At 38.9% G+C, this 23902-nt stretch overlaps 3 protein-coding genes across 8 annotated transcripts in view; 2 read left to right on the top strand and 1 right to left on the bottom strand.

Moving 5' to 3' along the window:
* Positions 1-374: 374 nt before the first annotated feature.
* On the top strand, positions 375-10549 carry smad3b (SMAD family member 3b). The gene is made up of 9 exons (XM_047350576.1): positions 375-931; positions 3422-3615; positions 3702-3836; positions 3937-4011; positions 4102-4152; positions 5774-5986; positions 6093-6230; positions 7511-7655; positions 8010-10549. The coding sequence occupies exons 1-9, from the start codon at positions 729-731 to the stop codon at positions 8131-8133; spliced, it is 1278 nt and encodes a 425-aa protein (XP_047206532.1). The 5' UTR covers positions 375-728; the 3' UTR covers positions 8134-10549.
* Positions 10550-11852: 1303 nt separating this feature from the next.
* On the bottom strand, positions 11853-18336 carry aagab (alpha and gamma adaptin binding protein). The gene is made up of 10 exons (XM_047350546.1): positions 18150-18336; positions 16929-17119; positions 16753-16849; positions 16566-16655; positions 16395-16478; positions 16210-16289; positions 16022-16118; positions 15824-15928; positions 15638-15687; positions 11853-12487 (listed from the first exon to the last, which is right to left on the bottom strand). The coding sequence occupies exons 1-10, from the start codon at positions 18241-18243 to the stop codon at positions 12410-12412; spliced, it is 966 nt and encodes a 321-aa protein (XP_047206502.1). The 5' UTR covers positions 18244-18336; the 3' UTR covers positions 11853-12409.
* Positions 18337-18469: 133 nt separating this feature from the next.
* iqch (IQ motif containing H) overlaps positions 18470-23902 on the top strand; it is a 39352-nt gene continuing 33919 nt past the window's right edge. For 5 of the 6 annotated variants that reach the window (XR_007035843.1, XM_047350514.1, XM_047350536.1 and 2 more), the window contains exons 1-4: positions 18470-18886; positions 18996-19118; positions 19228-19325; positions 19434-19509. Coding sequence is in view for 5 of the 6 variants with exons in the window: in XM_047350514.1 (XP_047206470.1) it covers positions 18836-18886; positions 18996-19118; positions 19228-19325; positions 19434-19509 (348 nt within the window). In the remaining variant the exon portion in view is untranslated. Of the gene's footprint in view, positions 18887-18995; positions 19119-19227; positions 19326-19433; positions 19510-20693; positions 20770-23902 lie in introns of those variants that run through there. The other variant, XM_047350521.1, reaches the window with a different exon arrangement.

Here is a 23902-nt window from a genome sequence, read left to right as displayed (position 1 = left end):
ACAGAACAGCCATATTGATGCAGATATGAAATTACAACAACGGGACTTTCTATACTCTGTTAAGGTGTTTTCTTAACCCAGTTGCTGCACTGGGTTTTATTTAGGGCTATCAGATTGTTGGGGCTGAGAACATGTGCATGTCATACGTTTTAACCTTTTATTTGTTCTATAAATGTGAAAACCATGTATTTATTTACGTATTACAATTATGCACAACTTTGTGTCGGTTTATCTTTGAAGTTTGTGGTTGTAGTGTGACAAAATGTGAAAAAGTGGAAATGGTTATGAATAATATTGTAAGGCACTGTATAATACAGCTTAATGGGTTGCTTTCAGGGCTACATTTTGCATAGCACCATGAACTTGCATGTTTGCTCTTGGACCAGATAATGTTTCATTGCATTGTATCGCAATATGTGGGGATGCAGGTGGAAGGCAGACCAGCTGACTGGTGGAAAGGCGGAGGAGGAGGAGGAAGGCAAACAGCCGGGCTGGACGGGGGGCTGCTGCTGCTTTACTCCGACAGACAGACTTATCTGAACGGATTGGATCTGCAACGCAAGTCGCTGCTGTAGAGTTCCAGACAGCAACCTGCCTGTGGTAGTTTAGTCCAGCAGCTACACCTGACTTAATCTTGATTCTACGAACATCGAACTGTTCTTTCCGTAACCCTGGAGGTTGTCAAATTACACCAGAGCCCTACATAGTTGAATTGGTTGACATCTAATATGTCTATATTACCGTTCACTCCTCCGATCGTTAAGAGGCTTCTGTGCTGGAAGAAAGGAGAACAAAACGGGCAGGAGGAGAAATGGTGCGAAAAGGCTGTCAAAAGTCTTGTAAAGAAGCTGAAGAGGACGGGGCAGCTGGAGGAGTTGGAGAAGGCCATCACAACCCAGAATATCAACACGAAATGTTTAACCATACCCAGGTAAAATCACTGGGCGAAAACACTTACAAGTAGCTCGAACTAGTAGCTGATGCTCATGACAGCTAATGCTAGCCCGTAGCTAAGGAGCTAGCCTGGTAGTTAGCCTGAGCTAGCATTAGCAGGTAAGTGTTATTAAAGACGGTTTTACCTGATAGCGCAAATGTTTCGCTATCAAATCAGCTGAAAAGTGTTAAAAGTGTTTAAAATTACATTGGTGTTAGCTTTAACTAACAAAATATTAGTCTTTCTTATTTACAGGCAAATAGCTGACATAACTCAGCAAACATTTAATAACAGTTCATCGTGACATCAAATCTCTACTTTATTATTGTAATTCATTGTTGTATTATAATATGTATTTCTTTTGGATTGGAGGACATTGCTAGTCTGTGTTATACTGAAAATTATAAGATATGATGCCTTCATCCCACAATTTACTACAAATTAGTTTGTTCATGTTCAGGTGTGCTCTACAGTAACAGTAGTACCTCATGTTTCTCCAGTGTTAAATAAACATGTCCACATGTGATAAAACACAGGGGTAGTTATCTGGCAGAGCAGAACTCTTGACTCACAGAGGATGTTTAGACTTCAGTGTTTGCACTCCGGGAAAGTTGTATTAAAAGGTTTGAGTTTGGGATTCACCATAAGGCAAACTGATCTGACTTGGACAATAGCTTGTTAGACATTTAGCTGTTTCTTAAGTGGATTGAATTAATGAAATGAGCCTTAATAAATAATAATTTGGTGATGTTACAAGATTTTTTAGTTAGCTCTATAAATAATAGTATTACTTTTCCACTTTATGTTTGGTAACTCTCAGTACTGAAGTAACATTTTGTTCCCACCCATTGTTTTCAGTAAATTTATAGGGATAATTGCAAACAAAACTAGAAGCCCCTTGTTATTATTTATGCACTGATCCGGAATAACATTATGTCTACTTGCGTAATAGTGTGTTGGCCATCAGCACCAATGCTTAGGTTGGTGGTACAGGTTATTGTAACATCTACATGGATTGCACATGGTCTCTGCCAGCTTTCATTTTTCCACAAGTGCATTCTGGTGCTGTAGGCTTCCCAGTTAGGTGACCCACCTGGCCATCCATGTGATGTGAAATTAATGTGTTTCAGGAGAGCAAGTCACCTTTTTTCCATTGTTCCGTGGTCCAATTCTGATGCTCACGTGGTAATTGCTGGGGCTTTCGGTGGTGGACAGGAGTCAACATGGACGCTTTGACAGACAATGCACTGCAATGCGCTAAGTATTCTGACACCCTCCTATCAGAACCAGAATGGACTTACTTTACGTTCATCTGTCGGATTGGACCTTATGGGCCTCCCGTGCTCCCCACGTGCATTAGTGAGCCATGACTCTTATTGCCAGTTTACAATTGTTCCTTCCTTGGATGCTCTTTTGATAGATATTGACCGCTGGAGACCGGGAACACCCGGCAAGAGCTGCAGTATAAAAGATGCTCTTACCCAGTCATCTAACCCATCACAACCAGACCCAACTTACTAAAATCCTCACATTTGCCCATTTTCCTGCTTCTAGTACATCAAATTTAAGGACAAAGATTTAACTTGTTTCCTAATATATCCCACCCTCTAACAGGTGTAATGATAAAACGATAATCAGTGTTAATTACTTCACCCATCGGTGGTCATAATGTTATGTCTGATCAGTGTATGAACATGTAGTAACCTACATTATTCTTAATTATTCACAATATGACTTTAATGACAATGTTTGCCACATGTGCGTTTGTGCCAAGAGTGGATTTACCTTTTAGAAATTAGACATTTCAAGTCCCTCAGTTCTTTGGACAGATTCACTGTACTCCTTATGAATTGTAGGCTGGCAGTTGTTTTCCACTAAGCAGGAGGGATGTCTGGCTTAATCTGTTTGTGTGTTCTGACAAGCCAGAGACAGGTCACAGAACAGGGAAGAATGAGTAGAGACACTGGAATGTGTCCTGCAGCTTAGCAGGGAAACCACCTCTGCAGGAGACGGCGGTAAAAAAGTGAGCATGACCCTTTTTGGTAGTGGTCGCTGGGAGGCGTTGAAAAGGAAATAATATCAAGTTTTTAATAATTTCAAGTAATCTCATTTCTTTTGTCTTTCCATGCATTCTATTTTTCCTTTTTGTAAGGTGCAACAAATATCTCTTTATGATTTTTATTGTACATTTAGAGAAAAGTAGAATCAAAGGTAAAATCCTTGTTTGTCTGCAGTGATCAGTTTTATTTGATTCTCAAAACTGTAAATAAAGTGTCAAGAATACCTCAACTTTAGTGAAACAATGCAGAAATAAAACTGGAAACCCTACAACAGAATAATCTTATTTTCACTGGCGCCTTATAGTAATGCTAACATTCGTGCCACAAGGGGGTTAGTAAATTGCCAACATGCTCAGCACCCAACAGCAGCCTTTTCTAATCAGAACTGCCAGAACACGTAACATGACATTCTGGTAGTACGTTCCAGGTCTTTAGATGGACGCCTGCAGGTCTCCCACAGAAAAGGACTTCCTCATGTGATCTACTGCCGCTTGTGGCGTTGGCCAGACCTGCAGTCTCACCATGAGCTGAGGGCTGTCGACCACTGTGAATTTGCCTTTCACACAAAGAAAGATGAAGTGTGCGTCAACCCCTACCACTACCAGAGGGTAGAGACTCCAGGTGAATGTTTGCTATGCTGTACAGTCTGCTGAATTTATTTAACAAACTGTGAATGGAATTGAAGTGATCGTTTTTCACTTTTCCAGTTTTGCCGCCTGTGTTAGTGCCACGCCACACAGATATTCCCACCGAGTTTCCACCACTGGACGACTACAGCCCATCAATACCTGAAAATACCAATTTCCCTTCTGGCATTGAGCCTCAGAGCAACTATATTCCTGGTGAGAGATATTGGGCTTCTAATTTTAAACTGTGAAGTTTGTATCAACAAAGGTCTGACGTTTGACAGGTTTGGGATGTTAAATGTGCTCTATGTTGCAGAAACTCCCCCTCCAGGGTATCTGAGTGAGGATGGTGAGACAAATGATCACCATGTCACCCACAACATGGACACAAGTGAGCCCCAAAACTATATTCATTACCAGTATATAGTCCCAATTTTCTAAATAAACCTCATCATGATCCAACACTGAACTCTGCTTTTAGGCTCCCCCAGCCTTTCACCCAATCCTGTTTCACCTACCAACAATAATTCTGGTAAGAAAATTCTAAAGGGTCTGTTTTTGTCTTTGAGCAGCAGCCGGCGTATCGATCTGGTTCGGGGTAATGTCATCGGAAATCAAATGTAGAATCAAATTACAGATAACTGTTTATGATTCTAATTTATTTAGTTTTTTGTCGTAATTACTAAACTATTGAATTATTTTTATTTGTTTATTCCTCTTTTTATTATTTGTGATCTTAATTTTAACACTTACCAGGATTTTAGAGCTTATGCCTCTTAATATTTTTATGTCTTACTCTACTGTCTCCTCATCAGCATCAACCCATCTCTGATGTTACATTTGTATACATTTTCTTACTTTTCCATAATTACTTTGTTTAGCTCATTTTTGCTTAGTTTATTCCATTAAATTCAGTTTTTATGTTATATAAAGCACTTTGTGTTGCCCTTGTTACTGAAAAGTGCTCCATAAATAAAAACTGGCTAATAAGTCAGTAATTTATGTCACAGTTATTTAAAGCTACTAGCCAGTATAAGTTTGTCATTCATTAAACGACATGGCATGGTCTGTTAAGTTTGCAATTTAGTGTTAGGATGGTGGTCGTTATTATTTATGATAAAATGTGCCTTCCAAAAAAACAAGCTTGCTTATGCCTCTGGTGACATAGAAGTAAGACAACTGATCAGAGCTCCTTTGGGTGTATGCATTTAAATCTTTCTTGCTTTCTCTTGTTTCTCTTTATTTGCATGTTTTATGTCAAATTCCTCCTTCAAAAGTCGTGCCGTATTTGCACACAGTGGCTTGGATTTCCGAAAAAAAATGGCAAAAATGAAACGCATATAAGTAATTTGTAGAGAGGACCACAGCAAACTGGAATGAAACATTGATGCTTCAGAATGTGTCAAAATCTGTCAAAAGCTCATTTTGTTCATTGATGTTCTTCCGTGGCCTTTAAAAAACAAATGGTATTTTGTAAAATCCTGCAAGGAAAATTCATAATTCATTGTCCAGTGAGATTTATTCTCATTGTAGATTTATAGTGGCTACTATATTTAAGTTTTGCTTTAAATCTCTTTGATTTTATGTAGAGTTCAGTAGTGATGTATATTTTATAATTTAAACTAAATCAGTCATTTGAGTCAGTTGACTTGAGTTTATACTTGACCTCTTGGTCCTTTTCCCTTCATCAAAATTTCAATACCTTTAATCTGTACCTTTTAATCTAATTATTCCAATAATGCCTAACTCCCTGAGGTAGTCAGTTTCTCTGGGTAGATTTTTGAGCAGGACGTTTCTTAAACAGTCTAAAATGTTAATGTTGTAATGTAGGAAAATAAAAAAAAAAGGATAAAGGGGTGTGAATACTTTTGCAAGGTACTTTTAAATAGGTGCTGCAAATAGGACATGACCACATAGTGTTTTATTGTAAGGATGCTCCCTGGTGGGAAAAGAGAGGTTTTCTTTTGCTCATTATAATTTTCTTTTTCTTTTTTCTGATTGTGGACATTGCACCTCACCAACATGGTGAGCAGAATAATTTTATTTCTTAGTGATGCTGTTGTTCATACTGGTCCATAGTATAAGATCATTTTTCTTATTGAGTAACTTGAACTTTCATCTGCTAATGTCTGCCTACTTTTCCACTAATCCAGACCTGCAGCCTGTGACGTACTGTGAATCTGCCTTCTGGTGCTCCATCTCCTACTATGAGCTGAACCAGCGGGTTGGAGAGACTTTCCATGCATCCCAGCCTTCCCTAACAGTAGATGGATTCACAGACCCCTCAAATTCTGAGCGTTTCTGTCTGGGCTTGCTGTCCAACGTAAACCGGAACTCGGCAGTAGAGCTCACTCGCCGACACATTGGTACTGCCTTTTTCTTCTTTTTCCCACAATCTTTGCCTTTATATTAATGCTTGAAGGAAACTTCAGGTTGTTTGCTTGGCTACAATTGTTTCTGTTTCTCTTTCAGGACGGGGTGTGAGGTTGTACTACATTGGGGGAGAGGTGTTTGCAGAGTGTCTTAGTGACAGTGCCATCTTTGTTCAAAGTCCAAACTGCAACCAGCGCTATGGTTGGCATCCTGCCACTGTGTGCAAAATACCTCCAGGTCAGCGTGAAACTGCGGCATGTAATATTGAAACTAAACCGAGGTACAATCCAGTGTCCTCCACACTTAATAGCCCTACTGATAAAGATTTATAAAAAGCTTTTAAAATGTAATCTTTTACTGAAGTAGCATAGTCTCAGACTGCAATCTGTAGAAAAATCCATCCTTTAATTTGAGGAAATGTCTTCATCCGGTAAAGTCTTTCAAAATTGGTACTTCCACACTTATTTTATACTTTATAACCCTGCCCTAAATTGATAAAAGTGAACTTTTAATAAGTAATCCATGACTACCTAAATTCCTGGGGTTTAAATAGGATACGATACGGGGGCCCTACAGTCATCATTACTTTAAAACAACTGTAATTGTGACAAACAAGGCTAGAGGAGAGCCTTTAGTTTATCTTGCTACCATGCATGGTGAGGGCCATGATAAGGGAGGTAAAAAAATGCCTTTTCTGTTTTACCAAAACAAAGGTAAACATAAGGAGTTTGCTAAACTAGTAGAACCTTACCTGGAACAAGGCAATTGGTGACATGAGAGCAAGAATTAGTCTGGTTTGGAACAATGGAAATACAAAAATACTTTTAAGTATGGTCAAGCATCTGTGATGCTGTGGGCCTGTCTCTTATCCAAAGATCATGTGAACTTTGTTGATGAGAACGACATCAAGAGCTGTTTGAAAAACTGGGACAGTTTAAATAGAAATTGGGTTACCTCCGCCAAAAAAAATTGTAGCATCATTGTGACTTTCGGTATGTTAATAACCTGAAACATATGGCTAAATCAACATGAAACGGCTCACCAGACACACAATCGGCCATCTTACATGTTCTTCTCAGTCCCCAGACCTAACCAAAACTTGTGGGGTGGGCTGAAAACAAACGAGCATCAGAGAGGACCCAGGACTGTGGACGATCTACAGAGATTGTAGAAAGACAGAAAGGCTGAGTACTGTCCAGTTGGCAAAATAGAATTTTGCAAAGTATACACAAGGCAGCTGGAGTGGTACACTTGATTTCAGATTACCACATTCAAAAAATACAGTTGTTAATGTGTAATTCACCCCCCACATAATAAATGTACTCAAATTAAAAGTTGGATGTTTGTGTGAGATTATGCTACTTTAATAAAAGAGGAGGGTTTTTTTTTCTTCCAAACTTCATCAGGGTGCCAATAAGTGTGTGGGGGTCACTGAAGCTACACCTGACTTGCAATGTTCTACCAAAACAAAATTTTACTTGATCTTTACATGACAAAGTCTAAAAATAATTTGCCAGGATGCAACCTGAAGATTTTCAACAACCAAGAGTTTGCTGCCCTCCTCGCTCAGTCAGTCAATCAGGGCTTCGAGGCTGTTTACCAGCTTACCAGGATGTGCACTATTCGCATGAGTTTTGTCAAGGGCTGGGGAGCTGAGTACAGGTAAATATTTTCAATCGGCTCCAACTCTCTAAGATCAGCCTGTTTAACTTTCACATTTTAGTTCCCAATTACTAATATTTATTTTATTTTTGAAAAGATGCATAGTAAGATGTTGGGTAATTATATAGTCAAAAATATTAAAACTAAATACTAATCCAGCATGATGTTTATGGCAGAGATTAAATTGACTTCCTCTTTTCCCCAAAACATTTTTTTCTTATTTTCAGAGCACATAGTAAGGTTTATATTTACATGCAATACATTTAAATTAATAAATAGTTGGAGATTTATACTGCACCCATTGGTCATTTGTGATAACGCATTAATAGTTGTCCCTGTGCATTTATTCTGTAGACGTCAGACGGTGACCAGCACCCCCTGCTGGATAGAGCTACATCTGAACGGTCCCTTGCAGTGGCTGGACAAAGTCCTCACACAGATGGGCTCTCCCAGCATCCACTGCTCCAGTGTCTCTTAGGAAAACTAGTCTCAACATATGCAACTAAGGTGCAAACCACATAGGAAATGTCAATGTTTGTCTGTGATGAAGAAAGAAGCATCATTCTTTTAACTACAGAGGCATCTCAATAAATTAGAATGTCAGCTAATGAAAACCCAAGATTCACTTTCCTGGAATAGTAGAATATCACATTAAATCATTAAAAAAGGATTTTTAAGACAGAAATGTTGGCCTACTGAAAAGTATGTTTATGTGCAATTTATTATATGCGCTCAGTACTAAGTCAGGGCTGATTTTGCATGAATTACTGCATTAACGCAGCGTGGCAGAGAGCTGATTGCCTTGGTAGACGGCTGCAATGACTTTGGACTTGATAAAACACCGTGGATCAACACCAGTAGATGAACCATGGGTTCTCAAATAATCACTGACTGTGGAAACGTCACACTAGACATCAAGCAGCTTGCGTTCTGAGCTTCTCCAATGCTCCTCCAACATTTTGGATCTGAAATTTACTTTTATCTGAAAATAGGACTTTGGATCACTGAGCACCTGTCCAGTCCTTTTTTTTCTCCTATGTCCAGGAAAGACGCTTCTGATCTCTCTGGATCAGGAGGGGCAGTTGTCTGTGTGGAGACTTTTGAAGCACTGACTCTGAATCTTCCTAAAATTCATCAATAGACTTTTATTCACAATCAGCCCTGTTACATGTACACCTTTTGCAAGCACACTTCTTTCTTCCACTCAACTTTAGATCAATATGCTGATATAAAGTGGTTTGTGAACTGCCAGCTTCATTAGCCATAGTTTTTTGTGGCTAACCCTCCTACTGTCTACAGCCAACAACATTTCCCAGGATTGTGTAGTAGATCGTAACATTTCTATAAAAAAGATAAAATCTTTTATATTTTGTTCAAAGTTTCTTAGAAACTGAATTTTGTTTTTTGTTTTTTCAGCTGTAAGCATAATTATCAAAATGAGAAAAAATGGTTTGCACACACCTCCCTGAGCTTCATTTTATGAATTGAATAATTTAAATGGAGATTTGGGTGATATTATCATTTTAGATGCACGTGTAAATGAATGGCCTTTCCCCTTGAGCAAAAAGAATGCATTTAAAACCCTTTATTTTGCATCGTTTATTGTAACCAGTTGACTGTTATAAGAATTGCATTTTTTAGATTTATGATAGTCAGTAATTTGGCATTTGTTTTATATTTGGGAGGATGAAACAAATTCGGTTTATCACTCATTCAGCCATGTCATTACTTAGTAATACAGGTTTTATTCCATACAGACATTTGAAGTTTAGGTTTAGCGTGGACAGCCATTTTTTTCAATTCAGTGAGTTAATCCAGATTAATTATGTGTCCATCTTCAGTGTTTCAGTGACTCAGTCTCGCACACTGAATGGGGAGGGGATTTTATGAATACATGAAATAACATGAAAAGTATTCAGTTGTGCTTTCATGTAATTGGTATTTTAAGTAGACACTACTCTCCCTATAGAGATTTATTTATATAAATTATCTAATTTATGATTTGATTGGTATTTGGTCTACACGAAGAAAATACAAAGCACTATTGTTTCTGTAAAAAACAAACTTGTATGAACTATTTTCTTCTGTGAAAGAGACATAGTAGAAGTTATTTTTGCATATTGTCTGGCATGGGAATATATTTTTATGATTTCCTAAAGATGATTGTACATAAATGGTTAGAGCTTGTAATGTCATGTAGGAAAATGCTTGAAATAGTGGATCTGACTGACCTCTGCTGTAGGGCTGACTCCTAAGACTTTAATAACCCCAAGCCTGAGTTGCATAAACTGCTTCTAACCTACGTCAGCTGGTTGTACACATCTGGGACAGATTTCTGAATCAAACATAGTTTATTTCTTAATGGAGGCGTACGGCAGACTGTCTTCAGAGGAGGTTAATTGAATTTAGACACCATGTGACTTTGAGGTGAAAACAAGAAATGCTACTTTTATTTCTTTTACCAGCAGTTAACCGATTGTGAAGCACTGTTCTTGTGAGTAAATGATGTACTTCCAGTTTACTGTGTTAATCACTTTAACGTTGTAGTGATTGCTTGCCAAAAAACACTGTATATTACATGTGCAATGTAATACTATAAGGCATGTGTATTGCCTCTGTCATTGATGACAATCTCTGATGCAATAATGTTCATCCTGTGCTTACAGTACTTAAAACTATGTTACATGTAATCTATCTAAACACCGACATGGTAGGAACCTAAATGCTGTGTTCTATAGTGCATTACGTAGTTGGTAGACTTCTGTTTTTCTCTTTATTTTTGTAGTTGCTTTTCTAGGCCAAGTCTTTCTTACATGTAGTCTTTTTCTTTTTGTCAAGTAACTGAAACAAATTTTTAGAAATGTGAAATTTTATTAAAATGCAGCAGAAGAGTCTTCTCAGTGTTTCTTAAAATATCTAAATATGAATCCATGCCTAACTACTGTTAACAGTTTGCCATTAATAAGGTGACAGAGGTAGAAAGCCAACCCTCAACTGTTTAACCTTTAAAGAGTGTAGTTTCTAATTTTGCTTCATGTCACTCTAAGAGGTGTTTTCTGCAAGTCTCAGTAATGTCCCTACTAGCTTATATAGGTCGGGCTCTGTTTGTCTTTTGGAGCCTTTAACAGGTTTTCTTTAATGAGGTTTAGCTCCATTCATCTTCATGGCAACTCAGCCAGCCTCCATGTCCCTGCTGGATATAAGGCACCTGCATAGCATGATGCGCTGTGTTTCACAACACAGCATTTTGAATGTAGGCCTAGGTTTGGTCTAATCTAACCAGAGTACCTTTACCCTTATGTTTACTGTGCAACCTACTGTAAAAAGACCTTTTATGATGCATCTTTTAAGGTTTTCTTTCAACATTGACTTTCTTCTTGCCACTCTTGCATAAAGACCAATTTGTGGACTGCATGACTGGTAGTTGTGCTCTCCCACCTTAGCTGTGTGTCTCTACAACGCTTCTTGGATGCGTCTGATTAATGCTCTCCTTGCTCGGCCTGTCAGTTTCGGTGGACGGCTATGCCGTACTCTTCCCATGTTTAGATGACGGATTGTACGGTGCTCCGAATGATCAAAGCTAAGGATATTGTTTTTGCAGCTTTTTTAAACCTTACGTTGACTTTATCTCTGACTTGTCTGCTATGTTCCTAATGCTTGGGGAATTACTCTGAAGTCACGTTTGATCTCGAGAAGGTTTGCGAGATTTCCCGTCTAAAATTTGAACTTTTCTGAAATCTGTTCCATGTGTTGTGCTTGCCTTGTGGCTGGACACAACACACTGTAGGACCGAAACTGTATTGCCTGCGGTATTTTATCGTCACATGTGGGGTCTCTCAGGTTTTGAAAGTCAGGCCTTAGTGTTCATTATTCTGTTTGTTTGTTCATGGAAAAGCTGAGATTAAATTCCACACAGATGGACTCGAATCAGGTGACTTATTAAGGCAGTAGGCTGTAGTATATTTAGGGGGATCAGAGTGGACTGAGTGCAAACACACAATATAGAATTTTTATTCATAAAAATTTTAGTTTCTTTTCACTCCACTACACAATTTTGGTCTACTTTATTTTGATATATAGTACATGAAAGCCCAGTAAATTGATTTGCTTGTGGACATGTGTAGGGGATGTAATTACTTTTGTAAGGCAATGTATAACTGTATAGGCTGAATAGTAAAAATACCACCAATACTGCACTTTATTTCATGTACTCATTTTATTTGCTGACAAGTTATTCAATTTCTGCATAATTTCATTTGGTTAACCCAAACTGAGCGGTATGCACACTTTTTGTGAGATAGTGTTCACAATAAATACATTAAAGTCACTATGAAACAAAAAAAAAAAAATCATGTTGATTTCTCAGAATGTGCATTGACTTTTTTCATGAATAAGGCACATATGTAACATACACGTTGACAGTACCTACAAAAAAGTATATATGAATCAAATGTCCCGTGTTATTTTTTTCGACTTCCATAACAACCGTGCATTGAGGATCACGCAGGGCTGAAGCACATTAAAGAACCCAGGAGAAGAGCAGTAAAGACTGGGGCCACTCATGGCTTCTAAACAGTATTTCAGCATACATCATTTCATTCTCAGAATCTCACACAACTATTCTTACAGAGCCATCTGTAAGCAAATCCACTTTCCAAGTATGACCAGGACATCCACAGGCCCTGAAAACCATGTGGACCCCAGAAAAAATGATGGGATCAGAGGGACGAAAACTAAGTCACTGATAACTGATTTTAGCTGTCTTCACCTGAAGATAACCCATCTATTTCATCTTCTTCACCACCAATGGCCATCCAAAAGGCTTTTGCCACCTGGAAAACAAAAGAATAACAAATCAGTTTTCAGACAAATATTTTCCTTTCTATACTAAGCCTCATATACTGAGCCAAGCGATAATTTCCCGAGTAGGATGGCCCCAGGGCCTCTTCAGCATCTCAAAAACTTTGGCCAAAAATGATTTTTTGTTATATTGAAAACTAATTATAAACTTTTTTTTATGTTCTTTTGTTTTCCAGCACAAAATAACACTAACTATGCGAGGTATGTATCAGAGATGGACAAGAAGCAGGGAGCTGGAGGACCGCTTTGTGGCATGGTGTAGAAACTCATCTAATCTTGAAGGTGAATAAAACAAAGGAGATGATGAGAAACAAGAATACATGAGACATGATTTCCATCGTGGGTGAAGTGGGGGTGGTGGAGTATAAATACCTCTGTGTTCACCTGGACAACACACTGGAGTGGAGAAGCAACTATGAAGCCATCTACAAGAAGGGACAGAACAGACTGTACTTCTTGAGGAAGCTTAGGTCCTTTGGTGTTTGCAGCAAGATGCTGCATATCTTCTATAAGTCTGTTGTGGAAAGTGTGATCTCTTCTGCCATCATCTGCTGGGGAAGCAGCATCAGAGCCAGGGAGTGAAAAAACGTTCAACAAGTTGATAAAGAAGGCTGGCTCTGTTCTGGGGACTCCTCTGGAGATCATTGTGCAAAGAAGGATTTTTCATAAAATGAAGAACATTATGGAGAACCCTGAGCATCATCTTCATGAGACTGTTGTACAACAACAGAGTGTCTTCAGTCAGAGGCCTCTTCAGATCTGCAGTAATGCAGACCGCTACAAGAGATCCTTCCTGCCCACAGCAATCAGCATCTACAACGGCTCTTTGAAGAAATGATATGAGCATTCAAATTCCCTTTGGGATTAATAACATATTTATGAGTTGAATTAAATATTGTTTACCACAATTTGGCTGCAGAGAAGATGAATTATTTACTTATATTTTTATTTATTTAATCATTTTTCAATAATACAAGAACAAATCAATTGACCCCATTTTATCTAAAAAGAGTTTATCCTACTTAATTGCAATAATATTTATAATGACTAGATGATTGCAATTTGCACAGCATTTCATGTGAGCTTCAGCATCTCAGACACAAAATATACGTGTGTGTGTGTGTGTGTGTGCATTAAAGGCAGTTAATAGACCAGCCAACTGGTCAAATATAACAGGTAGTGTGAATTTGTGGAAACTAGTTTTGTGTCCTGTGTCGAGGGTTTGAAGCACGTGTCGAGTAATCCAGGAAGAGTTTTCCATCAAGCCTTGTGTTGATAAAGGATGTGGTGATGCCGCTTTATGTGTGATTCAAAATATAAGAGCCAGCAAAATGCTGCCGAGTCCCAGCCAGTTTGAACTTGCCGTTGCTTTTCTGGCAATCCCCGTTTGTTCTGTGCCCTGTGAAAGGCTATTTTCTAAAGCAGGTGAAATCATCTCAAAAAAAGAGAAACCAAAAAATAAAACAGAAACAAAAGTTATTTTAAATAAAAATAAAATGTCTGTAGTCACATAAGCAGTTACAAAGTAACAAGCACATTCAAGTCACAAACCTCTACCCTATTTGTTTCTACTTTCCCTTTTGATCCAGACATTGTATCATAAAGACAGATTATGATCATATTCAGAATATATTTAGAAATCATGTACTGGCATCACTAGCATTCATTTATTTATTCAATTTAAAGCTTTGTTATTATAATCACTGCCTGTTTTACATTTATTGTCCTCTTGATGGCACAGTAGAGCCAATAAAGCATCATGAAGCTTTAGCTCTTGAGTGGACCAATTGGTTGGATACTTCAGTGCTTCACGAAGCTTCATCTTGCCATCACTAGTGGCAACTGAAATAGAAAATCCAACCATTTGTTGCACCCAAATGGTCCTTTGCTACTGTGTTAGTGCAGATATTGATATTGTGATGCGACAGATTGTGCAGCTCAACTAAAAAGAAAAATTATGTTGTTCTTTTTGATTTCAAAAAAACGTTTTTATACCCTAGTTATTCTTAGAACTTATGTTTCTTGTAGTGTAGACTTTGTGGCAGAATGTCTTAAAAAGTTGCTCGCCTCTGTGATTAGGGATGGGTACCTTTCACATCTGAACCAATATGGTACTGATGCCCGGTCCCTGGAAATCAGTATCGGTATTCAACGGTACCAGTTTAAGGTACTCGTGTGTGTTTATGTGTTAATAAATGTTCATTTGTTTAATGATAAAATCTCAAAATGTTTCTGTTTAACATATTTATTTCTCAATATATGTAAACTTTAATGAATACATCAAAACAAGATCCAGCTGTTTGTATTGTAGCATCTCAGTTGCTTCTCACGTTGCTGTCTGCAGACGATGAGTCGCTTACAGATGGAGGCGTGCTAACGGTGCCAAATGCAGGAGTTGTAGCCGTATATCTGAGGCTAATGAGAAATCTTGTGCTTAACCAAGTGCTTCCTCAAAAAACTATTCCCGCCGCTGGCCTTGCACTTTGCGCAACACAAATGTTGCAGCGAGCTTAATCTGCATCCCGCTTCGCGAAGTGGAGCCGTACTTTCAAGCACTGACTATCAACCATGCTTAGTTGACGGTACCAGCGGCTACTGACGTTATTACGCTCTTGTGCATGCAATGCTGTGTTCATGTTCGGCATAGAAAATCGCCCACTCTTCCACTCCATCAGTGCCACAATAACGCATTTAGGTATGGAAACATGGTACTGTTTGAATTTACGTGAACAGGTACTCAGGGGTACTGACGGAATTTGGTCGGTACCTATAAAAGTACCGAATTCGGTACTCATCCCTATCTGTAACCGTCCAACACAAAGTTGGACATAATTGAAGTTAAAGTAAAAGGATAAAAATCTGAAAAGTGTGACATGTATAAGCATATTTAGAGGTTAAGAAAGCAAGGAGCCATGCTTTTCAGATTTTTTGTTGTAAAACAAAGAATTGTCTTGAAAATTATGCATCATGTTCACAAGTATGTCCTGCTTTGTGTTGATAAGCTGAGGATTATGTTTGTATTATGACAAAAGGTTAAAAAACAAGAAAATCTAGGGTATGAATACATTTCCAAAGCACTGTAACTTCAACTGTTTGAGCAAATAACCAATATAGTTACTGACCTTTTCAGCATGAACCTTTCTCTGCTCATGTGGTAATGATGAAGCTTTATCTGCATGGTGAAATCGAACAAATTCACTTTAGGTTAAAAACGAGAGATATTTTAAAAGCATAAAAATATTAAACTTTCACACCAAGCAGCAACATAATAAAATGACCTTTAAACATATTTTAAATTCCCTAATTACCTTTCATCTCCTTTAATTTAGTAAAGAGGCGCTCAAAGTTGTCTGCATCTGCATCCCCAGCAGTAAGATTGGCGAGTTCCTGTATGTCTAAATCGGTCATTGCATCTGCAAGGATAAACATCATATCCAGTTTATGTAATAACATGAAACATAACTTCATAAACTGGTCTGGTAAATGTTTAAAAGAATGTTACTTGCCTACCACTGAGCCCTCCTGTGTGTCTAGGTTTGCAGTATTGTCTGTGAGGTTGACCTCATCATTAGTGAATGTGCCCTCTGCTGGCAAGCTGCAGGACTGTCCCAACAAAAGGTGGAAGCATCTTTACAAAACAGGTCCCTTTTGAAATTATTGACAAAAAACACCAATTTAAATAAAAAAATCTAACCGGTTGATCTTGGCTGTGGCGTGGGTTGTTATGTCTGTAAGCAACCAAACTGCTCATTAGACCAAAACCCTGATTGTGCCCTGTTAGACAAAGATGCAAACTGTCATATTACCCTACATACACAAATGATGACATCTACAGAATATGTCCCATCAAACACGGGGATGGATATGATATTAATTTACCATCCTTCATCTCCACACTGGACCACACGTTGGCATTAAGAGCCTGAATAATTCTCTTTACTCCTGTGGACTCTGGAAAGTCATCTGAAATGTGCAACAAGGATAAAGAACAGTAAATTGGATTAAGACTTGTTCATGTGAATGCAGTTTTCTCTTGAATATGGAACTCACCATCCTCATCTGGTAGCTCCTGTGGATTGATCTCCACAAGCTCAAACGCATGAGACAAACACCACTGTTGTGCTTCATGCCTAGTGACACCTAAAGCATAAATTAAATTTCATGTGCTTCCAGAATCACTATCAAGTGTATTAGCATAATTAGATGTCCTGCACACTAACAGACTCCTTTAACTAACCGTTTTCACAGACTCTGTCGCACACGAGAATTAGCACCTCTGGGCTGAGATCTTCCACCACAGGAATCCAGGGATTTAGCTTTTCCAACCCATCCTTCTGCAAACATCAAACATACATCATAGAAACAGCAAACTGTAACAGGTTTGCAGTTGAAAAGTTCATAAAGGCAACATACCACTTTACTGTCAAAGTAAGCAACAAACGCCTGCATGGACTGGGCAATCTCTGAAGACATTTGATATGTGCTGGGTACCACACACAGCTGCACGTCCGCCATATAATATTTGTTATTGATGGTCCAAGGATACCAAACAACCGTTTCCTCTCGCTTTGATGGCTGAGGCAAAGTCTGTGAATTGAGTATTTCTGAGAGGGGGAAAAAACAAAAACAATACAAAACAGATTTTCAAATATAACACAAAGACAACATTAAATCAAGCTGTATTTTTATTTGAACAAAACTCAATTAAGTAAAACCCTTAAATTTTAAAATCATGCAAAAAAAAACAAAAAACAATCTGACTAAATACAGACACGTCCTGGAGATCAACAAGGTGGGATGCAGGTGATGTCTGCAGTGCTTTGTCATTGTTCTGGGTTCTTTTGTGAACTCATGGATGAGTCGTTGATGCGCTCTTGAAATAATTTTGGAAGGATAGACATTCCTAGGAAGAAACTGTTCCTTTTTCTCCATTTGTGGATCTCTCACTGTGGTTTTCTGGAGCCCATAAAAGCCTTAGAAATTGACTTAGTTTCTCATGTCTTTTTGAATTTTTGAAGGTCGGGTAATCTTTTTTTTCACATAGGGTCACGTTGATTTGGATAGATTTTTTTCCCCAAATTCATCATTTGAAAATTGCAGCCTATGTACTCAGGTTCTCTTTGTCTAATATTGAAGTTTGTTTGATGTTATGAAACACTTAAGTGTCAAGAGACAAGAAAACAAAATTGTTTACATTGTTTACGTGAGATTCTTAGAATGAAATAAATTTATTTTCACTTATTGAGATGCAAATGTAAATGGAAACTACTTAACATGTAAACCACACAAAATAGGACAAATAAACACACTGTGATAGACAGGATACCATCTTCTGAACAGTTTCCTAATCTGTACATTTGTTCATTTTAAGAATATTTCAGCCACCCTAAATATTAATGCGACAAATCAGGTGCCCAGTAAAACTGACTTCAGTTTTGTTAATCCCTCTGTTTAGGTCCCGAATCTATCCGTACCCCTCTCTCACTCTAAGCTCCACGCTAAAGTCGGAAAAGCAGTTTCACTGACATGACAACGTCAAGACGCTATGCAATTATGATCAAAACTCAGGTCAGTTAGCCTTGTTTAACGTTAGCTTTCCTGCTACATCAGGCATGCTGTGCCCCGAAAACTTACGTTTTATCAGCTCTTCTTCTTTAAACTCGCTATCACAGCTAGTAACAAGCACACATGGTAAAACCATCTCAGTGTTTTCTTCTGTCGATGACATTTCCCTAATATTTAGAGATCGCTTTTCTAGCTGCTAGCTTACGGTGTAGCTAACTTCGATAACATTTGAACTCCGAGTTCCGCCGCAGGTCACTTCCGGTGTACTGTCAATAAGTTATAATTGAGAAGCGTCAAAAAGCCTTTAAATTGATTAACTGTGCAGTTCTTTGCATTAGTATTTAATTATAACAACAACAATAATAATAATACGATACAAAAAGCCCTCCGTGGAAAACTTTTAAATTGTTATTATTATTATTATTTTATTTTAACCTTGTGATTGTCTTGTAGGCCAAACCGTTATTAAGGCGTTCACCTTTTGACTATTTTCTTTGGAGATTGTTAGAATAAATTGAGATATTAACATTATTAGGAACGTTATGTTAGCAAGACCTACAGAATGTTAGCAAATTTATTTGTAAGAACAGACACCTGAGAGCCCTGTTGCGGGACAAAATTTAACTCACTCAAATATCTTGTTGTCATGGTTACGGCTCATGTTTCAAGAGTTTTGATTGCTAACTAGCACATTGTTTTCGGTTATTATTATGCCAATGTTCCGTATTTTAAAGTTATTAGACCACCATTAAATAATGGCTGGCATACCTGAACACGAAGACAAATTGGGAGACGTTTTACTTCAGGTAATTTCTCAAATTTATGTTTTGGTTTAACTTGGATCTCAAAATATAGTATAGTGTCGGCCAAACAACAATTTCAGATCAATGTTCATTACAAAACTTTATATTGTAGGTTCAACAGGATTTAAGACTGCTTAAATGTAATATTGAAAAAATCAATGCCAACGATAAGTGTGCAACTCTGGATATTCAAGCTCTGGACAATGCTATTGGTAGGACCCAAAGTAGCATCCGGGTGAGAAAGCTTCATGCCAAATAAAAATGGACAACATTTGAATTTAAAAGAGATCAAATGAACTGATTACAAACATTCACTGACCACAATGTTTACTTGCAACATGCAGAAACACGCAGAAGATTATTTGAAAGCCGTAAACACACAGCAGCTTGTTCTTCCAACCATTGAGGACTTACCAAAACAGACTGTAAAGACTCATAAATGGTAAGTGAATTAAAGCTGTTTGTTTTGGCGGGAATATTTTAGTCAGTAACCAAATTATGGCAGCTTTTTATGAAAGAGTCTACATTCTTAAGGAATTACTTTGTACAGGAAACCTTCTCTTGAGAGTCTCCCTGATGTGCATTCACAAAGAAAGACGTTTCACGGAGCACTACCTATTGGAAAGGTACATACAACTTCAACTATTTTTTTCACTCACACTTTCTAAAAGCTAATAAACTATTCCAGTGTATCACATGTAAACAAACAGAGGATAAATAGATAGCATTGTTGCCTGCAGCAAGAAGGTCCTGGGTTCAAATCCAGGCCAACCCTTTCTGGAGTAGAGTTCTGTATTCTCCCCAGGCATAAATGGGTTCTCTTCAGGTACTCTGGCTTCCTCCCACAGTCTAAATAACATAATTTTAAGGCCAGTTGGTCATTAAAAATTCTCCTAGTACATGTGAGGGCATAGCTGTCAGGATCTGCCATTTTGGACTTTGTTGTGGTTTTGTGTTTGTTTACTTTTCAGCTAGATGTTTCTATTCCTTTGGGTTTAGTAGTTATGTTTATTTATTACTTATGTTCCCTAATAGTTTTGTTCTCTCTCCTGCCTCCTAGTTTTAGTAGTTCTTTCTCTCCTCGCCCATAGTTCCCTTGGTGGTTTCTTTCTCATTTATTTATTACTTAGAATGGTTTTCTCCTCGGATTATTATTACTATTTCAGTTCTTAATGCTTCTTTGAGTTTTCTAGTTTACTGTCTTGCTTAGTGTTTCTGTGCTTGTTTATTGTTAGGTTATTTGTTCTTGCTGCACTCTTCTAGTTTATTAGTTTCTTTTCCCTGTTCCTCCTCTTGTCATTAGTTCCCCTTCTGTTATTATTTACTCAGTGTTCGTTTCCCTTTTATATTTGTAGTTCTTCCCAGCCTTATCCTTAGTTTAGTTCCCCGTGTTAGTTTTTATTGTTTCAGTTCCTTCTGATAGGTTAGCTTTTAGTTATTGTTTGCCGTTATACTTAGTTCCATTTATTGTTTACATTTTGGTTTGCATTGATTCTAGGTCATCACTTTCTCTGCTTCCCTCCCAGTTAGTTCAGTCAGTATTTGTTGGGTTTTGTTTACTTTTCAGTTAGGTCTTCCTCTATGTCTTCAGGTTACTTTGTTAGTTCTTATTTTCCAGGTTGTTATAGTTTTCTTAGATCTGTTTCTCTGAGTTTGTTATCCATTCCCTGCATGGTTTAGTTTTGTAATTAGTTGCACCTGTCCTTCAGCCTCCCTGCTAGCCATGCCACACCTGTCTCCTGTTCCATTGATTACCTGTCTATTCTTCCACTCTCATTACTCTCTGTATATTAGTTGGTCTGTTTTCTTGTAATGTCCTGTCTCTCCTCAAGCTCCTTGTGGTCTCCTGTTTTTGTGCTATGGAGTTTTTTCCTCCCAGCGGAAATGTAAGTGCTGATTTCAAGCCTTATTAAAACTAGCCTTCTCTGAACATGCTGCTGCCCAGTTCTTGTCTGTGTTTTGGTCCGAAACAACCTCAGACCGTGACAATAGCTTTATGCCCCGTTTGTCTTGGTGTTAGACATGGGCACTTAATGCCCATGACCATACAAGGAAAAGGCAGGTAGAGAACGTAGACGGATGGATGGAAATAAGCAATTTATGCATTCAAACATTTTTGTTAAGGTTTTATTGTAGCAAAATTTTTACAAGACTGTTAGTGTTTAAGGAGAAGCAGAACATTAATGTGGGATGATACTTGCATTCATAAATAATGTAACACTTAAAAACAAATAAATTGTAGGTAACTATACCTTAAAAGGACTTATATTATAACTGGTGCTATAAAATAAGAAATAAGAACAAAATTAATTATTCAGTTCTATCAGCTTACATTAAACTGTCTGCTTATATAAATAAATAAAACATAAAATAACAAACTAAAAATTAAAAAGAAGTATATGCCTTCATAAAGTGTTCTTGGAGTTGGACCCAAATTGCGGACAGGCAGGCAGGAGCAGCACGATGAGTAAAGAAAATTTATTAAGTAAAAGACAAAAACTTACTGGTAGACATAAGGAAAACAAGGCATGGAGCATGGGCAAGAGCAAAAACAGTCAAGGACATAGCCAGGCTTCACATGGCAAAACAGTATGAACCAGTGAGGAGTAAACAGAACAGCGGAGTATATAAAGAGCATGGCACAGGTGAAAACAGTGAGACTGATTGACATTGAGCAGGTGGACCAAATGAAGCTGATTATGGTGGCAATGGCAAAGAGTGGAGGCAGGACATGATCAGAACTAAACAGAGAAACAAAGACAATAAAACCAAAGGATGAATCTTAAAAAGTAACCAAACAAAAATGCACCACAAGGAGAAACTAAACCTAAAGGAATTAACTAAAGCACCACATGGAAAACATAAACAATCAACCTCAGTGGGAAGTGAACTAAAGAAGGCAAAATTAAAAAAACAGAAAAGCTGGCAGAGAAAAAGTCCAAATAAACACACATACTGAAAATCAAAAACTCAAAACATTTTTGTAAATGCATCAATAATATAAAATACTACATATAAATGTCATACATGCTGTTAAAAACAGATAGGCAGCAATAAAAGGAGGCATAGGCTTAGTGACTAAAGTAAATTCTTGAATAATCAGATCAGATAATCAGAAAAGCTTTATTGCCAAGTACGTTTTTGGACATACAAGGAATTTGTTTTGGCATAGTCGGTGCAATACAATGCAAATTAAACAGTATAAACATATCTACAATATAATATAAATATATGTGCACAGTTTTAAGTGAGTGAGAGTAAATATAGAGCAGTATAAGATGCAAGAGCAATACAACAGTGCAGGTGATCAATGTGCAAGTATGGCAGTGCAAGTAAAGCAGGAGTCCAAGCTGAGCGTTAATGTAACGCATAGAGTTACAAGTTACAAGTGTCCTGTCAGCAAAAAAGGGGGGGGTGTGGGGGAAAGGGAGAGTGTCAGGGTGGTTTCCGGGCTTTGTTAACAAGGCTGGTGGCAGATGGGAAAAAACTGTTCTTGTGGCGTGAGGTTTTGGTCCGGATGGACCGCAGCCTCCTGCCAGAGGGGAGAGTCTCAAAGAGTCTGTGACCGGGGTGGGAGGGATCAGCCATAATCTTACCTGCCTGCTTCAGGATCCTGGAGGTGTACAGTTCCTGGAGCGACAGTAGACTGCAGCCAATCACCTTCTCAGCAGACTGAATGACACGCTGCAGCCTGCCCTTATCCTTGGCTGTAGCAGCGAAGTACCAGATGGTGATGCAGGAGGTGAGGATGGACTCAATGATGGCTGTGTAGAAGTGCACCATCATAGTCTTTGGCAGGTTGAATTTCTTCAGCTGCCGCAGAAAGAACATCCTCTACTGGGCTTTCTTGATGAGGGAGCTGATGTTTGGCTCCCACTTGAGATCCTGGGAGATGATGGTTCCCAGGAAGCGGAAAGATTCCACAGTGTCAATTGTGGAGTCACAGAGGGTGATGGGGGCAGGTGGGGCTGGGTTCTGCCTGAAGTCCACAACCATCTCCACTGTCTTTAGAGCGTTGAGCTCAAGGTTGTTCTGGCTGCACCAGTCCAACAGATGGTCCACCTCCCATCTGTACGCGGACTCGTCACCATCAGAGATGAGTCCGATCAGGGTGCTGTCGTCCGCAAACTTCAGAAGCTTGACAGACTGGTGACTGGAGGTGCAGCTGTTGGTGTTACAGGGAGAAGAGCAGAGGAGAGAGAACACAGCCTTGGGGGGAACCAGTGCTGATGGTCAGGGAGTCAGAGACGTGCTTCCCCAGCCTCACGCGCTGCTTCCTGTCAGACAGAAAGTCAGTGATCCACCTGCAGGTGGAGTCGGGCACACTCAGCTGGGAGAGCTTCTCCTGTAGCAGAACTGGGACGATGGTGTTGAAGGCAGAGCTGAAATCCACAAACAGGATCCTGGCGTAGGTTCCTGTGGAGTCCAGGTGCCGGAGGATGAAGTGAAGGGCTAGGTTGACTGCATCATCTACAGACCTGTTGGCTCTGTAGGCAAACTGCAGGGGGTCCAGGAGGGGGTTGGTGATGTCTTTTAGGTGTGAGAGCACAAGGCGCTCAAAGGACTTCATCACCACAGAGGTCAGGGCGACGGGTCTGAAGTCATTAAGCCCTGTGGTCCTTGGCTTCTTGGGAACAGGGACGATGGTGGAGGACTTGAAGCAGGCTGCAACATGACATGTCTCCAGTGAGGTGTTAAAAATGTCTGTGAAGACTGGAGACAGCTGATCAGCGCAGTGCTTCAGGCTGGCTGGTGAGACAGAATCCGGACCAGCAGCTTTCCGGGGGTTCTGTCTCCTGAAGAGTTTGTTGATGTCCCTCTCCTGGATGGAAAGAGCCGTCCAACTCCAATTTACAACAGTGTTCTGGTGTTGATGCTTTTACCACCTTCTGCCCGCGGGTACGGGGGTGACGGTCCATATGCAGGGTGGGTGGGGTTCTGTATAATGCAGGATCCCTGCTGCTGTATCTATTCATGCATATGTCCTCAGTGGATGAAGGACTTTTACCTCCTACTACA

Source organism: Girardinichthys multiradiatus, chromosome 2 (genome assembly GCF_021462225.1).
Source record: "Girardinichthys multiradiatus isolate DD_20200921_A chromosome 2, DD_fGirMul_XY1, whole genome shotgun sequence".
Classification (NCBI taxonomy): Eukaryota; Metazoa; Chordata; class Actinopteri; order Cyprinodontiformes; family Goodeidae; genus Girardinichthys; species Girardinichthys multiradiatus.
Note: the sequence above shows the minus strand (reverse complement) of the source record. Positions and strands in the feature narration are given on the sequence as shown.

What these genes read in the sequence shown, in the direction of transcription:
- smad3b (XM_047350576.1), top strand. Translation starts at nt 729, where the DNA reads ATGTCTATATTACCGTTCACTCCTCCGATCGTTAAGAGGCTTCTGTGC. An exon ending in AAATGTTTAACCATACCCAG is followed by an intron (nt 932 to 3,421) that starts GTAAAATCACTG and finishes AGTACGTTCCAG; the next exon opens with GTCTTTAGATGGACGCCTGC. An exon ending in TCAGAGCAACTATATTCCTG is followed by an intron (nt 3,837 to 3,936) that starts GTGAGAGATATT and finishes TCTATGTTGCAG; the next exon opens with AAACTCCCCCTCCAGGGTAT.
- aagab (XM_047350546.1), bottom strand. Translation starts at nt 18,243, where the DNA reads ATGTCATCGACAGAAGAAAACACTGAGATGGTTTTACCATGTGTGCTT. An exon ending in CGACAGAGTCTGTGAAAACG is followed by an intron (nt 16,656 to 16,752) that starts GTTAGTTAAAGG and finishes TTTATGCTTTAG; the next exon opens with GTGTCACTAGGCATGAAGCA. An exon ending in TAAATTAAAGGAGATGAAAG is followed by an intron (nt 15,688 to 15,823) that starts GTAATTAGGGAA and finishes TTCACCATGCAG; the next exon opens with ATAAAGCTTCATCATTACCA.